At 38.7% G+C, this 16574-nt stretch overlaps 1 protein-coding gene across 1 annotated transcript in view; it reads left to right on the top strand.

The window, feature by feature from the left end:
* Positions 1 to 323: 323 nt before the first annotated feature.
* Positions 324 to 16574, top strand: part of LOC104463667 (RNA-binding protein 33-like) — a gene marked incomplete at its 5' end in the record, with an annotated part of 35886 nt that continues 19635 nt past the window's right edge. Inside the window, 3 exons of the mRNA XM_010076089.1 lie at positions 324 to 578; positions 1374 to 1661; positions 8503 to 9144. Of these exons, the coding sequence (XP_010074391.1) occupies positions 324 to 578; positions 1374 to 1661; positions 8503 to 9144 (1185 nt within the window). The remainder of the gene's footprint in view (positions 579 to 1373; positions 1662 to 8502; positions 9145 to 16574) is intronic.

Below are 16574 nucleotides of genomic sequence, written 5' to 3'. Positions count from 1 at the left end.
ATGTGGGGAAATGCTGAAGTCTGGTGATGTTGGGGGGAAAAAAATAATAAAACCTGAACAAACAAAAAAAAAGTTTAAAAGTTATTAGAAAACGGGGCAGAGGGCAGGAACCCTTGTGTTCATCTTTTTACCCTTCAGCTCTTGACTTACATGGATTTAAGTGTAAAACTGCCTTGCACAGCTTTTGTTAGTCTGGTTTTTACTCAGAATATTTTTGGTTTAGCCTGGTCCGTAGCTGCTTACAGATGTTTTGAGCACTTGGGAGGCCGGAGGAATTTATTACCTGGAAACTAAAAACAAATAATCTTTTTCTTCATGTGAAGGGTCCCTTGCATCCTCCGTTGCAGCCCCAGCCACAACCTCAGCCTCAGCAGCACCATCACCAGCAGCAGCAGCAACACCATCACCAGCAGCAGCAGCAGCAGCAGCAACATCATCATCATCTCCAAGGGCCACCACAGCCCTTGATGCCCATGAACCAGCCACAGTTCAGGCCTCACATACAGACCACACAGCAGCAGCCAAATAACAACAGGATGCAGTGTCAGCCGCGACAGGGTCCGATGAAGCCGAGGCATGTAAGTAGCACATACGTCAGTGTTGCTTTGTGTGGTTTTGCATGAGTCGCAGGGATGTAAGCACAAGTTTCAAAACCGGTATGGCTTTTCAGTCTCATTTATTCCCTTCCTCCTTTGTTCCCTTCTTTCACCATATTTTGCTCCTTTTCTGCCTTGATCATACATGTGCTGTTTTTGGATGTATGTATCTTTCCCTTTTTCTCCTCCAGTCTTCAGTGTTTTTCTTGATCTGGGTCCAATAAGAGATGTTGCAGTTGCCCAAGAACAGGCGGTAGAGGGTTTTTGGAGGATAGGTTTGCTTAATAAGATTTTAAAATTGCTGATAACGTGTGATTGTGTGGGAGCCCAGTTCTCTGACACTGTCTTTCAATTTGAAGGCCTCTCTGTACCACTGCTAATAAGCTTTTTGGTACAGGTAGTGTCACTCATGTCTTGCGAGTTTGCTCCTGTGCAGTGTATTCTGTTGCTTGGTAGGTTGGGGTAGCACAGCAGTCTGTAGCAGTGTTCAGGACAACGTGTCTGTAGTTCAGAATAATCGCTTTGATTGGGAAAGTAAATCACACAGTGAAGCTGATTTCTGAGAAAGATGTTAAACAAGTGAGATTCAATTTTGTTTTTAATTAAATGTTAAATGTTCTAATTTCTGTTATTTTTCTTCTCACATTGAAAATGTTGTGCCTCTTTGAAAAGCTTTTTTTTCCCCAAACTCAACTAGAGCCTGAAAATGTGAAACGAGAAACACTTCGGTCTGGTTTGTAGTGGAAGTCTGCATTTTTTTTCTTTTCTGCTTTTCAGAGTACACCATCACAAAATATTGTCAAGCGTACAAATCAGCAGCTACAGTCAACTGCTCCAAGAAATAGTAACTTGCGGGAGTTGCCGATAGCACCATCACATGCTATGGAAATGAGCAACAACAGGCGAACCTCTACCCCAGCCGCTCAGGTCAAACCCATTACCAGCACGATGTCTGCCACCAAGTCTGTAGCTGGTGTTGGAAACTCACAGGGAAGACCTGAGATGAAAGCTAGAACAGTTACACCAGTGGGCCAAGCAAAATCAGAAGTAAAATCTGAACCAGAGGTAAGGGTTTGTTTTTTTTTTTTTTTAAAAAGCAAACAAGCAAAACCAACAAAAAACTCCTCCAAAGCCCCACCAAAAAAACTGCCAACAAGAAGAAACAAAATCTCCCACCTTTTAAAAACTTTTCCAGTCTGACTTGCGAACTGCAAGCACACTTAATGTATTATTCACCCAATATTTTTTGGTGCCACTAGAGGCCTCCCTTCTGAGTTGCATGTTTCTCTTTAATGTGATAGCAAAACCAGTCTGCATTGACAAAAAAAAAAAAGTCTGGAAGGTTGGTACGGCTGTGGTGAATCTCTTTTGCAGGAGGAGTTGTCATTTCTACTGTGAAAAGGCAGAGGTTGAGTAAAGGTCATGCATGATACAAGCTTCTGAAATACCCATTGTACCCATTTTTATCTTCCAGGGTTATGATCCTTTTTTTCCAGGTTCTTCCGAGTCAGAAAGACTATTCTCTTTCATTTACTATGATGCTGTATGACTCCAAAGAAAATTAAAAAAAACCAAAAAAACAAAAAACCAAAACAAAACAGAAAAAGGAAGGCTATTTGGAGAGCTGTCTTCCTCATGCTGTTTTCCTTTAGGCTGTTCAGGCTCCTGTAGGGTTTTTGAGCAGTCATACAGGGAGTTGCAGCTGTGTTGTCCATGGAGCTGCTTGCTCTTGAAGAGGAAAATCTCTCTTTTGTGAAACCTGTTGGCGTGAGGGAAAATAGGGTATACTCTTTAAGTTTTCAGTTTTGGAGAAAATTATGTGGTTTTCTCTGCTAGTACTTTGCACAATCAAAAAATGAGATGCCAGTGTTTTGGGCTCCACTGGATCATGCCGTGTGAAGAGATGACTGTTTCTCCGCACAGATTCTGCTGGAAGCTAGAGGAGACTCTCCATGAGCACTGTTAATCTGAGAGTGGGTAGGATTGCACTCATGCTGCTGTTAATCCTGAACATCAAGAAGTACCAGAGGAACATGATGGCTGAATGCGCCCTGTATAATTTCTGAGTGCCAGGTTATTCTGAGCAGAATTCTAAATCTTTATGGTTTAGTTAACCATGAATCTTGTCTCAGGGACCAGGTTTTCTTCAACAACTGTCGAGAGCTTTAATTGTGCCCTTTAAGCTGCTCATGATTAGTTTTTCATCTTGTTCTTGAATTAGGGATGGTCATAACTAATTTTCACAAATGAGGCACAAAAGAAACCCATAGCTTGCAGTGTTTAACCTCCTGTGCACTTGGTTTTCAATGGAAATTAAAAAAAATGGTTATTTCAGCCTTTCAGCTTTTAATTTTGATTTTTTTGAAAAAAATATTTAAGTAATCCCCTTCCCCTCAATTCAGTCTCTTGGGATAATCTAAGTCTCAGAAAATGCAATGTAAGTCAAGAAGGGTCTGTCTTTCAGGCCATTATTAAGGTAAGTTTTGAAGCAAATCAGCTACAGGTCTCCCCGTCTAAAAGATCTTAAAGTTCTTCTATAGTGTAGTCATATGAAAATTATTCTGAAATATCTGTCAGTGTTTAGAAAAATGAATTAATATTTTTTCACTCCTCTTAATCAAATGAACAAAAAAAAAAAACCTGACAAAAGCAAGCAAGCAAAACAAAAAAACAGCCAAACAAAAAAAAAACACCTCAAAGCAGTCATCTTGTTCACTTCATTTTAAGTGTTTAACATATCTTCACAAACATAGCTATAAGACTAGCTAATCTTACTTGTGTGACTTCTTGATGTTTTACAAATAAAGCCTTATTTTTATTTCTATGTCAAAACTAACTTTGAGAAAAGTTTGATACCTGTTTTATGTAAGTTTTTGCAAAACAGGCTTAAAAAAAATGCCTTGGAAAAAAACAGGTCTCCTAATTTTTTCTATTATTAATCATAAAAGTAAAGCCTTTGTAGATACACTGGGCAAGTACTAGAAAAGCATGTGAATGTGTGTGTGCACAGAACCCTTCTCCTTTCAAAGCTGACTTGAAATAGAGCCTTGTGCTGCAGCGTACTAGCAGTTCTCCCTTTTCAGCTGCCTGCAGTAGTCTTGTTCACTGGTGCAGCTTATTGTCACTGCTACAGACACGTTTGCTGCACTGGTAATGTTCGTTTCCAAGCATTTAATCATATTGTTCACTGCTGTAGGTTATTACATTCCTCTCCTTAGGCAGACTATAATGTTTCCCAGTCTTTTTTGTGTGTTTTTCTTGTAATTAGCTAACTTCATCCTGTTCTTTCGCTTTCTGTGGAGGCGAGAAAGAGTTAAGTTCTGTCATCTTTTCTAGCTGTATTGCTCATAACTGACTTGGGCAGGTTATTTTGCAAGTGTCTTCAACTGGAAAATTATGAAGACTTTTCTTTGCATCCTTCTTCCTGAAGAATCAGTGGCCATATTTATGAATGCCCTATCACTCAGGAAGCACCCAAAAAATGGCAATATTGGCTATTAAAGGTTTTGCTCACCTTCAAAATAGATATTTGAAAGGTTTGCAACCTGAGTGACTAGGAGATTAAAAACTATATTTCTGCTTTACTAATGCTATGCTTGTGTTCCCATTCCTGTGAGTGTGCAGAATACTTACTTTAAATGCCTTTGTCTGTTTAGAATAGCTGTTATTCTCCAAGATCTAAATTTGCATATCCTCATTCTGAAAAATCATTTTGTCAATGAAGTTGGAAAGTATGGATGATGACTGTGGGCCTAATTCTGCTCATGTTGAGGTCAGTTTAGGATAAGAGGAGTTAAGGCAATATGAATCATTTTTGAGTTTAAAGAAGGGGAGAATATAGAAAGGTGATGTCAGTCTCTTTAGAAGAGATGGATATTGGAGCTCAGAACTGTAGAGAGATTAGCAGAGCACTGCATAATCGTAGGTGTACTGATATTACTACTTATATTGCAATTAATGTCTCTGACATACTGAAAGAAAACCTTCACATTCCATTCTCCCAAATCCAGTAAATTTTGAAGTTGGGTTGCTGGATTTTATGTTGCTTGCAATATGGAAAATAGTTGCTGCATTAAGTTGTTAGACCAAATGTATCAAAATCTTTTGATCTTTTTGGAATTACCGACCGAAAAATTGTAGATGTCTAAATTTGTGTTTTCTACAGTTTAAGGTAGGCTTGATTTCTAAATTTTGATAGCGGTGCTTCCTGTCTTGTGTCTAGAACCTGCTTCTTATCACAGTCTTTTTCCATGTGGAAGATCACAAGAGGGCAGTGTGCTTCTCAGAGGACCTTGTAACCTTGTTCTTAATTATCTCCCCGCTTGTCCAAGATGTACAGCACCTGTTTTGTGGGGTGCCTCATACCTTTGTAGGGTTCAGGAGCTGATGTTGTCAGCAATGTGACGTGTGATGGGAGTATGTAGGTGCCTTTATTTAAGGTATTTTGTGCTTTTGAACACAAGCAGCCAAATGATGTGGTTTAGGTCTGGCCTTGCCTTTTACAAAGACTTATCATGAATTTTTGGAGAAATTATTCTAGCCGCTTCTGTTTGTAATGTTACAACTGAAACAAAGATAAACCTTCTGAATAGATAAGTGTTTTATGCCACAGATCAAACCATTTTGCTTGGTCTGTCCTTGGCTCATTTTACTGAGGGACATAAATGAGCCTGTTTGCGTGATTCATTTTTTGTTCTTTGATAGCAAACCAGAACACTTAGAGTATGTGGTTCTTATGACTCTGCATTTAGTTCTAACTCGTCATAAAGCCTGCAGACCTCTGAAAAGGTGAGGTTGTGGTTTATTTTTTAAATTCACTGTATGAAAAGCAAGCTACTGATACTAGGACTTAAATTACAGTAAAAAGTTTAATCCCTTGTTTTAGAGCATGTCTTTGCTATCTTTTCCTCAGTCAACAGTGCCATTCTAAGTTATCCTGGAGAATAATGTAAGACTGCTGCTTCTTTTACTGCTGCTCTTCAGCTAGACTTAGAAAAGCAGCCTGTAATGTTTTCTTTTGGCACTTTCCATCAAAGCTGCTTTGGACCTTGAGGCGGAATTAAAACCTATACCTAAGGCTTGGTCTTCCCTTCAAAGTACAGTGAAATAAATTGTGTTCAAGAACTGTTCAAAGATGAATGAGAATCTCCACTTAAAAAAAAAAAAAATCAAAACAAAACTCCAACAGAAAAAACCCCACCTCACAAAACCAAGGGAACTGATTTGCATCTCTGGCCTTTTGTGCTCTGTAGCCTCCTGTAAAAGGAGGAACTGCATACAGCGTACCATTTCTTCATGTGTTGGGGCTTTCTACAGAAAAAGTGCGAAGCATCAATAGTTTATTGAAGAAAAAGACTGCTCTAAAGTTTTCTGCTGCTTCGCCTACAGATAATGTTGCTTTTGGCAGCAAACTTGTAAACACAAGCTGTGAACTTTATGACAACTTTATGAAGGATGTCAGGATGTTGTTGCTTTTTCGGGCAATATGCTTGGGTTTTTTAGGTTTTTTTTTTGGGGGGGGGGGGTTGGGGGGGATTCTTCTTCGGTGATGATGATGAAAATCATTAGCAATAGGCATTGTGTACTGCTTCCATCTTGACCCGATATACTGTCTTGCCTGTTCTGTAAGGTGAAGCTCGTTATTGCGTACTGTAGGTCATTTATATATACTACAGGTCGTACATATATATTTATATACACCCACGCTCTATGGTATATACGAGGTGCCCTTAAACCTGAGCAGCAGAGGATTTGACTGCCCCTGTTTTCATCCTAGTAAGGAGTTTTGCTGCCATTCTGAATCTGCTGCCTCCAGTGGTAAATTTGGTATCAGCTCACTGGCACCCATCTAACTTGTTTAGATAAAATTTAGAATATTCTGATGTAAAGCAAAGCAAATGAATAAACTAATTCATTAAGTTAAATTAAACACGTTTTCTGTTTGGATAATTTCAATAAGTGTGAGATGTTTACTGTCTCTGAAAATGACTGAAAATTTTATTCTTTGCATCAGGATCTGCAGAACAGCACATCCTCCTCCAATCTGGACCTTATCTGGATTTTCTCATCCTGTGCAAACTGTATCTATGGGTCTTATCCTTTCACTGTATTTCATAAGGGTTGTATGCTTTTTTTACTAAAATCCAGCATCTCCAGTTTTCAGTACAAAATTAAATATTTGAGTTTCTTCCTGTAGAAGTACATTCCTGTTACTGTCTGTCAACAAAGACCTGTAATCTAGTTGTTACAGTGGTCAGTCATTAATCACCGCCATCGTAGACTGAAAAGTATGGGGGAAGATCAGAACCTTTTGGTATATAAAGCATTCTCGTAAAAAGGACCAGTGTTAGACCTCATCCCTGAACTATAGCCCGTATTTAAAAAATAAATAAAAATCCAGTTTTGTTGAGGTCTTATTTTAGCCATTGTTCAGGCTGGAATTCTAGGATGCAGCTATTTTTTAGTAACTGTTGGAATAATCACTGTCTATAGACACTCCGGGAAGCAGCAGTTATGACTGGAGGAAACAAGTGTTCAGGATTTGTGCATCTGGATTTTATGAGTACAAATATGACTCTACTGGATTTTTATATCTGTGAACCAACTTTATGGTTGAATCTGTTAGGTTTTTTTTTTTTCTTGGGTTGAGGAGGATTGTGGGGCATACCAGGAATAAAAGCACTTGAATTTAAAAAAAAAAAAAAAGTTTCACATTTGGATCATATATGTGCAAAAAATGGCATTTGTGTTGACAAAGAGTTTGCACCCAATTGCTGCAAGGTAAATCACTATTCCTCACGGATTCCTTATTTTTGATAAACATTTTAGCATTCTTTATGCTGTAATTTACCAACATGCAAAGTATTGTTACTTTGAGAGCCTGTTTTTTTTAGGGGCTATTAATATATTTTGAGTAGAATGTTGTGCTCATTACCATTTGTAAGCAGTCTCTGAGTCTCTAACTTCATATTTCAAATGGATGAAAAGAAAAAAAATGAAAAAGTGTGCTTTCTAATTTTGAAAAATATATGTGATTGTATCACAAGAGCAATTTGATTTCTTTTCCAGGATGATGAGAATCTGCATTTCCTTGACTTATCCATTTTTATACAGCTTTTCATAAGAACCCATTCTGCCATAGTTGAAGAATCTTTAGAAAGGTTATTTGATGGTGTGTAATACTTTCAGAAGGGCCCAGGGCTGGAATATTAAAGGCATTCCCTATATACCATTAATATTCTAACGCTGCATTTGGCAACATTTTGATTCTGAAGAGAGTGCACGAGTTCAAGGTCAGAGAGATTGACTTGTGCTGTTCATTATAACCAATTATTGTGTGACAAATGAGTTTGAGATCAGGCTGAAAATTCTGTGAGAAAAATCAATAGTTCTAATCAGGGCCTTTCAGGTCATTTACCACCCTACCTTTTGTTACTTTGTCAGAAAAGAGCAAGATAAAACCTATGTGTCAGTGGGTTGCCTCCGTATTGTTACTTTCCATTTGAAACATATTTTGATATCTTGAATTATATTAATAGTTTAATTGGTTTTAGAAACTTCTAAATGAGTTCCAATTTGTAAAACTTCTTTTTTTTTTTTTCTTTTTTTTTTTTTAGTATTCTGATAAGATTTCTTGGCCAGTATTAAAGCTTTTTTTTTTTTCCTTTCTCTCTAGGAAGTAGTATATCTAAGTCCTAAACCAGATTTGAGCTGTTTGTAATGAATAGCAAATAAACCTTACTAGCAGATACACTTCACTAATAGCCTTAGTTTGGTATCAGGGATAACATAAAAAGCTCTTCAAAGTTACAGCTTGACAACATCTGAAACAACAATTTAATATTGTTTTGACCGAGCTGGGCATTTGTTGAGAATTTTATAAATTCATTTGTATTTTCCTTTGTAGTATCCCGATGAAGATGAAGAAACTAGATTGTATCGTTTGAAGATAGAAGAGCAGAAGCGTCTAAGAGAAGAAATTCTGAAACAAAAGGAGCTGAGACGGCAGCAGCAGGCTGGTGCTAGAAAGAGAGAATTGCTCGAAAGAATTGCACAGCAGCAGCAGCAGCAGCAACCTTCTACGCAGCAGTCCTACATGCAGCAGGAGGATGACTCCTCTGAGTACCCCACCAACGGCAGCCCTTACATACCCCACTCTGGCTTACAGACCAGGCAAAATGTGAAAAACAGACTCCTTGTGAAAAAGCAAGATTCAGTAATTCCAGATATCCAGCCCAAGCCCACAGATTTCCCCCAGGTGGGGTCGAATATGCAGTATCAAGGGCAGCAGATGAAGCCAGTGAAGCACCTGAGGCAGACGAGAACAGTACCTCCCAGTCAGCCTCAGGCGCCGCAGAAAGTTTTACAGACAAAACCGGCTGCAGCGTCGCCGCCCACGACACAGACTGCTCGAGTGGCTTCAGTACAAGCAAGGCCCCAGGAACTGAAACCTGGCGTGAAAAGGACTGTCGTGCAGCGGACAAACAGTGGTAGTGCAGATGGGCCCCATGTCGGCAGCAAAGTCAGGGTGATTAAGTTGTCAGGAGGGGTAAGTTTCCAAGGCTCGTCTGGTGTGTGTGTGTTGTCATTGTTTGTGTGTTTCATTCTGTGTAATCCCAAAATAAAAAATGGGTCTAAGCTGATGGGGGAAATAGCAGTTTTAGCAGACCTTATAGTCCGTATTTTATATTTTCAGAACTGTAAGTTATTAGCAATTATTCAGAAATTATTGTTTCCTGTAATTCTTTACTGCCAGGCAGTTATCACTGAAATCACACCAAAATAATACTCTTTTAAAGTTGTAGCTTGAGTCTGAAAGACTCCTCAACTGAGCTCCTTTTGCTTAAGGTTGATAGGTCTGATAATTGGTCAGAGAAAAGGATTTGTATCGCTGTTTTTAAGGCACAGTTGAAAAGCTAGGCTCTGCTTATTTAGTAGTTGAAGCCACCTGATTTAGTTGTGTGCAGGTGCTGGCGTTGGTGTGGTTTCTGTACTCAAGGGAAGATTGTTTTTATTTTCTTGGGAAGTGTGTTGTGAAACTAATTTCGGTGGTATATTGGAGGGGGATGTTTTCTTTTACAGGCTGGGTTTAAAATGTTAGCATTTCACTTCTGCATCTAAATGAGATTTCCTTATCTTTTGATGAGGGGTCTATTATCTGCAGAGTGTCCCTTGAGCACGGTGTTGTGGAGGACTCACAATGCTGGTCTTGATGGTAGTGTGCATATTTAAGATCTGGGACTTTGGTTAGGAACTCTCTCGAACAAATTTCTTCTGTCTTGATGAAAAGACAAGTTAATTTGTTAGGGCTCTGAAGAAACTGAGATGAGGGGACATAGCAAGATTGTGTTGTCAGTGTGAAAACTGCCCTCAGGTTTATGCCAAGGAAGAAAGAAGGATGTGATGTGGTTTAATGCTGTGGTACATTGGAGGTGGCTTTTTTGGAAGAATGCTTCTTAAATTATTCAGAGCATTAAGGAAACTTGCAGAACTGCTGTAAGTCTGTAATGAAGTGAACAGCGTGTTGACAGGGACTAAACAAGGCCTTGGAGGCTAGGTTTTACTCTGTAGAAATGGGGAGGACATTGAAATGCCGAAGTCTTAACTGCTTTTTATAAATGTTTTTCTACAGCTCATAAAACTTAAATACACTTAAAATTGTGAACCACGTAATGACCATGTGGTTTTTCAAAATATTAACATAAAGGGCCTTATTGACTACATGGAGCTGACAACAACCTGGCTTGGAGGTTGTCTAATTCCTCAGACATGATAACTTAAGTACAGAAGAGTAAAGTACAAGAAGTTAAAAGAAATTGATTCTATTGGGCTAAAAGTATTTATATATAAATATGTCTGCAGGAATCCCAGTGGCCTGCAAGAGGTATGACAGATTTGCTATTCATGAATAATTGAATAAAACAATCATGCACAACTTTTATTGTGTGGTGAAACAAAACAATGCCAGTCACCACTGTATTGTAACAAATGGTTATCAGTTCCCACTGTAGCATTCACAAGGAAATAGTTTTTATCATAATGCTCTAGTTCAGAAAACCATAAATGATTTGTTTTGGATAAGTCTGATGCTAAGAAAGAGCAATTAGCTTCATTAAATGTGCGTGTAACCCTTCTTTCATTGTGTACAGAAGCAGATTTGCTCAGTTCTTAGCTTTTGGATATCGAGGTTTTAGCAAGGTAAAGCAGGTTCTTTACATCTAGTCTTTGTTACTTTTTTTATGTTGCCATGGAAGTTTTCCTTCCATCTCTGGAAGAGTAAAAGCAAGCATTGCAATTAGCTGTTTAACACTGATCAAGATAGTTGATTGATTTTTTATCAGTTGGTGACAAGCTGAATCTATGACTGTTTCTTTGAGCACACAAGAAAAAAGACAAAAATTGAGCAGCAGGGGCGCCAATCTTGTCTATTTTGACAGGATTTTAAAGAAGAATTGAAAGCTGGTTGGACTCTGAATGCTATAAAGATCACAGATCACATTTATTTTCTACTTCTAGTGTTTAGTCGTTCCATGTGTTTTATTTATTTTCACAACTTTTGCTTCAACCCTAAATGTAAAGCAAAAGACAAATGTTCCTCTAATTCCCTGCCTTTGGCCGAAGGGGTGGCTGGGGTCTCTTATTTATGTACACTGACTCAATCCTGCGGTTAAGCAGCCCTGCCATTTCTCTCAATCTGTGCAGAGATGTTTGAATACCCGTGTACTAGTGAGATGGCTTGTGATTAGACACAATTCAGGGACCTTTTCAAAGCTCTCTTGATTCATGTTGGTAAAGACTTGGAAAGTCCCTTCTCTTTCAGCCTGCCTGCCATGGTACAGGGTGAGCAGAGCTGTCAGTTGGAGAAGCTGATTGAGGCCAGACGCATACTAACTCTTTCTAGAGCAAATTGACCTAAAACAGGAGCAGGTAGCAAGGACTGTTCTGGTTTTACTAGGACCATCCATAGAACCAGGATTAAATGGTGGTATGTTGCTGGTGATGTTTTTGTGTAACAGGTAAGGAGATATACTTGGTGTATTGGAGAGATTTATGGTGTACGAATACTGTCAGGAGAGAATGGTTTCTTCTGAGGGCAATGTCTTTCCCAGTCTAAGCTTCTAACTGTTTATTTGTGTTGCTGGGCACTGCAGTACTACTGAGGATCTCTAACTTCCAGGTAGAAGTATCCCATGTTACTTAAAAAGGTAAAATGGCCTTTCATCTGTTCCCACAATATTCTTTCTTGAGAGGATTTTGCCTTTTAAGTATTTCTATGGAATTGTAAGAATTACTAATTATATTATTATATTATATACTAATAAATGACAAGAATTTTTTTTAATTTTTCCAGTCTACCTGATGCCTTAACTTATGGCTTCTTATACTTAAGGAAAAGGGAAGTAGAAAATAATTCAGCATTTCCTGTGTGTCAGACTAAGTCTGCATACCAAGGTGACATATCTTAGGTACTGCCAATAGTGATTTTGTCTGTTGATGCTTTTTTGAAACAAATCCTCCCCCTAACTCCCACCCCAGTATTTATATGCCCATCCCTTTCTCATACTCCTGTAATTCATGCAGGTATGGCAGTATAGAATACTTTTACATGTTTAATAGAATAGTTTTACATGTTAATTACTCCTTTAAATGTTATGTTCTTGGGAAAGGAGGCAGTGCTTAGTGTTTAGCAAATTAACTTTTTTTTTTTTGAGGTTTTTTTAATGAAGGCCCAGATATCTTTTGATGGATCCAGTGTGCTTTATGGTCTGTGCGCCATGTCTTCAGAGCCATATAGGAATTCAGTGTATTTGCTGAGTACTCATACTAGTATACTTTACTAAGAAAACAACTGAGATCTGCCTGCCTTGATGAGGAGCCTGAAGTCAATCCTAAAACACTCTTAAGAATAAACTCAGGGAGACTGTAGAGTGTTTGTTGGGAAGAAAGACTGTAATAATAATAACTTAAAAATGTGAGCATAAAATTATAAAAAATAGGAGTGAAAGGACCAAAGAAATAATATATTCTGTCTTGAAGGGGGAATGAACTCTAACATTCCTGACAGATTTGCCCAACCTTTTTCTGACATCCCATTATTGGAGATTTCTTTGGCCATCTATTCCAGTGTCTAACGTACATTTCGGAGAATTTTCTTAGTGACCAAACCACATTTTCTTGCTGTGATTTTGAATCTATGACCATTTGTATTACACTTCAAGAGACATGGAAAAGAATTTATATCCTTCTTTGTGGCTGCCTCTCTTTTTAAAGATCTCTTAACTGTTTCTGAGCACTGATATCCTTCACTCCCTCATGATAGTGCATGTTTTCTGACACCTTGGCTGTTTGTGGTGGTCTTCTTTGGGCTCTCTGTGATCAGTCTGTCATTAAACAGTACCAGTACCAAGTGCAATTGAATTCCTTAAGTAAATATATTAGAAGTGTCTTTAGTCCTGGAAGAACAGGTTTGTACCAGCTACAACCTTAAATCTCTTAAGATCATGTGAAATATGTGCTGAACGTGTTTTTCATTTAGTTGGAGGTTCTATGGGAAATCTTAAAACCTCTGTATCATTCAGTCATCTCTTGTTGTTGGTTGATTTCTCTTTAACCAGAAAATGGCCTGCCATGCTCAAAGAGATGTGTGTCTGTCCCAAAGGCCTGAAAATGCTGGTTCTTATGCTGCACCAAGAACACACCAATCTTTGTCTCTGTGGAAGGCTGCACAATGAGCTTTTTTCGTAAATGCACATATATAAACATACATAAAAATCTGTGTTCCCTGTTGGATTAGAAGCAGTATCTTATTAGCGATCGTGATTCCTGAAAACCTGAGTTGCTGCTTCATCTGAAAAGCTTGAAGAAAGATTTGGCAAGTTCTTTTGTTTGAAAAGCCTGTCACAAAAAAATGCCCGTGGGTTATACAAACAACAAAAGAATTGGAATGGAAGATAGACAACTTTATTCATATTAAGAGTAACTGAGAAGTATAAGAGATTATTATGGACTTCTAAATGTGGAATATTGAGATGATTGTTGTTTGATAATGTAACCTTATCAACCAGCTTTGCTTAATGTTTGTACTTGTTTCTACTTGCCTGTGTATGTTGAAGTTTAATTAAAAATATTTGACTTGAAAGCTCTATAGCGCCTTTCATCTAAATATGTCAGGAATTACAAACCCTGAGATTTTTGGCATTCGCATGACAAGTTCTTGAGGGAGCCCTTCACCCAGCTCTGCAGCGCTACCAGCTGCGAGAAACGACACAGGAACTCTTGTTGCATACCATGCTGTTACTTTTTCAGAAGCAGAAGAATGGCATTGTGGTTTATTTGTATCCCCCTATTTGAAGGAGATATGGATAATGTCTGTATTCTATCAGCGGCGGACTGAAGGAGCTGCAGAAACCATGATACCTGAATGCCCAGATACCATGTTTGTCGTTTAGGGGGTGTCAAATGGGCAAGACCTTTGAAGCAGTTACTAATGTTAATGCTGTTGAAAAGGGACTCTGCCTGCCACAGCCTGCAGGATTTCACTCTGGAATTATTTCATGAATGGACATTAATTTCTTAATTCCACCTCAAAAAAAAAAACACCACCCCACCATAAAAAAGGAAGTCGGGAAGCCCTGTGGTATTCTGTTTATGAAAAAGGCATAGTGGTTTCTTGAAACATTTGAAAATGAGCAAATAGACCCTGTCTTCCCAGACCTCCAGTGAGGACAGTCCCTATAGAGACAGAATATTTCATGGCTTGGGGGTAGTGAGGCAGGCTATGCTGTAGTGTTTGGGCGTATCTGTTACTGGGAAAATGAGATACAAGGGGCTGTGTGGACACACTTAGCAAACAGAAGGACTGACAACCAAACCACACGCAGCGAGTACTTTTTATGGGTTTGTAATAAAATCCTCGAAAGGGGAAAGGGATGTCGTAACTAAATTGAATTTAACTTTGCTGTGGATGTCTTGGAACTAAAGTGCAATAAGGTATGTTCATTGTAGACAGCAGAACAGGTTTCTCCTTTTCCTCAGGAGACTTTTAAATTGTATGTTGAAGAGTGCTGCTTCTTCCTGAACACCCTGAAAGCAAGGCATTTGGTATTGCTTGTTGCTCTTGTTAAGTCTCAAAGGAGAGATTTTCTGCCATGGTTAAGTGTTATAGTGCAAAATTCGTATTAATACAAGGTTGGTGTTACCCGGTATCTAGTAGCCCAGTTTCCTTATAGGAAACGACTAAAGGCAACTGTAACCCCATTAAAGTGCATTACTGGAGGAAAGAGCTAGTTTTCAAATGAAAACTGATTGAATGCAGTGTCTTAATTGGGGGGGATACATGCAGATTTGTCCAAGTTAATTTTTCAAGAAGTCAGAAATGCCTTTGTTAAATGGTGTTTCAGGTTTGACCACTTGGAATAGAGCTTTAGTACAGAGGGCTCTGAGTTGGGAGAATCCTGACCCCATAGGTGGTTGGGGAGGGAGGTAGTGTGGGTTGTCCATGTCAAGACTGTACAAAGAAACTTAGGGGAACACCAGAGGGGTTCAACTTGCCATTAGTTTTAAGCTTCAGGGAACATGAACTAGAAAAACTAAACATGACACAAAAAGGGAAGCTCCAGTTGTGCTGGTTTCTGATATCCAGAACTAGTTTTCTGTGCCATAGCTGGTGTCTGGCTGAGAAGTGCTCCTTCAGGAGCTTTGGGTCATCAGAAGTTTTGAATTGTTGATATTTTCCAACAGGAGCCTTTTCTCTTGGCAATTTCTCTGAGTGTCCAGTCTTCACTAAAATTCTCTGTACAAAAAATTGTGAGAGAGACTGGCACCTGAAAAAGGAACCAGGAAACTTTGTTCAAAAACATGTTTATTGACATCTCCATTATGTATTTTGCAGACAACAATGTAAAAATGAAGGTACTTCTGAGAGTATTATACATATCCACTCCAGAACCTTGATTTTGCTGTAGCTTTGACACAGAATTGATATTTTTTTTCATAATGAACTAGTGGGTGGTTGTACTAGAAAAACATGTAGTTGTGATTTGACATCTGATCCACTGTGTTTCTGTTACTGCTGGAAAATCTTCAGTGTAGCATGGGTATAGTTAGGATTCTTTTAACATCTCTTTGGCCAGTCCTTCTCCATGCCTTAGTTCTCCTCAGGCAGGTGAGGAGATACTTAAGGTAAGAATTCTGTTAGTACATGGGATTAAATGGAATTAGCTGCTTTTCTTACAAGACATTTTCTTCTTGCTGTTCTGACTTTTCATACACCATTAGGCACAGAAGAGGAGATAGTTGTCATATCATGGCTCGCTGAAGCAGCTTAGCAGTGGCTTTTTATCACAGGAAGGGAACTGTTTCTGCATTTTAGTTATTTATTGCTTAGTCTGGGAGCTCATGTTTGAGGTAAGTTTGTCCCATGCAAAAGTTTTAGGCTGGGAAAAAAACCCCAGAATTCAGTGGCCAGCACCAGAAATGTCTTTTTTCTCATGTGAATGGGAAATGCTTTGGTTATCCTCCAACCTCTGTAGTCTGATGTAGCTTGTTTTTGTGTCTACTCTTGAGTCAAAACTAGACCATTAGTGTGTCTTAAACCAGTTGTTAAGGATGAGTTATCAATTGATAGAGTAGTGTATCCTAGCCTGGCTGGAGAGCAGGAGGTTTTTTAAGTGCTGCTGTTCTTGAATTAAAAAAAAAAAAAAACAAAAAAAACCAAACTTTTCAAGGTCTTAGAAAGCCTTCAAAAAAAGGTCTCCAGGTGTTTCTCATTGGCATTTGACAGATTGAAAACAGATCTTCAGCTGTTCAGAAACAGTGCTTGGTCATGTCACTTGGTATGGGATATTTGGCAAGTGATTAGGCTTCCTATTCCCAGGTCCCCAGTCTGTCAGCTGGCCGTATCAAAGTGGTAAAGCACCAGTCAGAGAAAAATAGCTAATTATTAGGAGTTTGCCTTTAATATACATTTCTGATAATTGT

Source organism: Pterocles gutturalis, unplaced genomic scaffold (assembly GCF_000699245.1).
Source record: "Pterocles gutturalis isolate BGI_N339 unplaced genomic scaffold, ASM69924v1 scaffold11628, whole genome shotgun sequence".
Lineage (NCBI taxonomy): Eukaryota > Metazoa > Chordata > Aves > Pterocliformes > Pteroclidae > Pterocles > Pterocles gutturalis.
Note: the sequence above shows the minus strand (reverse complement) of the source record. Positions and strands in the feature narration are given on the sequence as shown.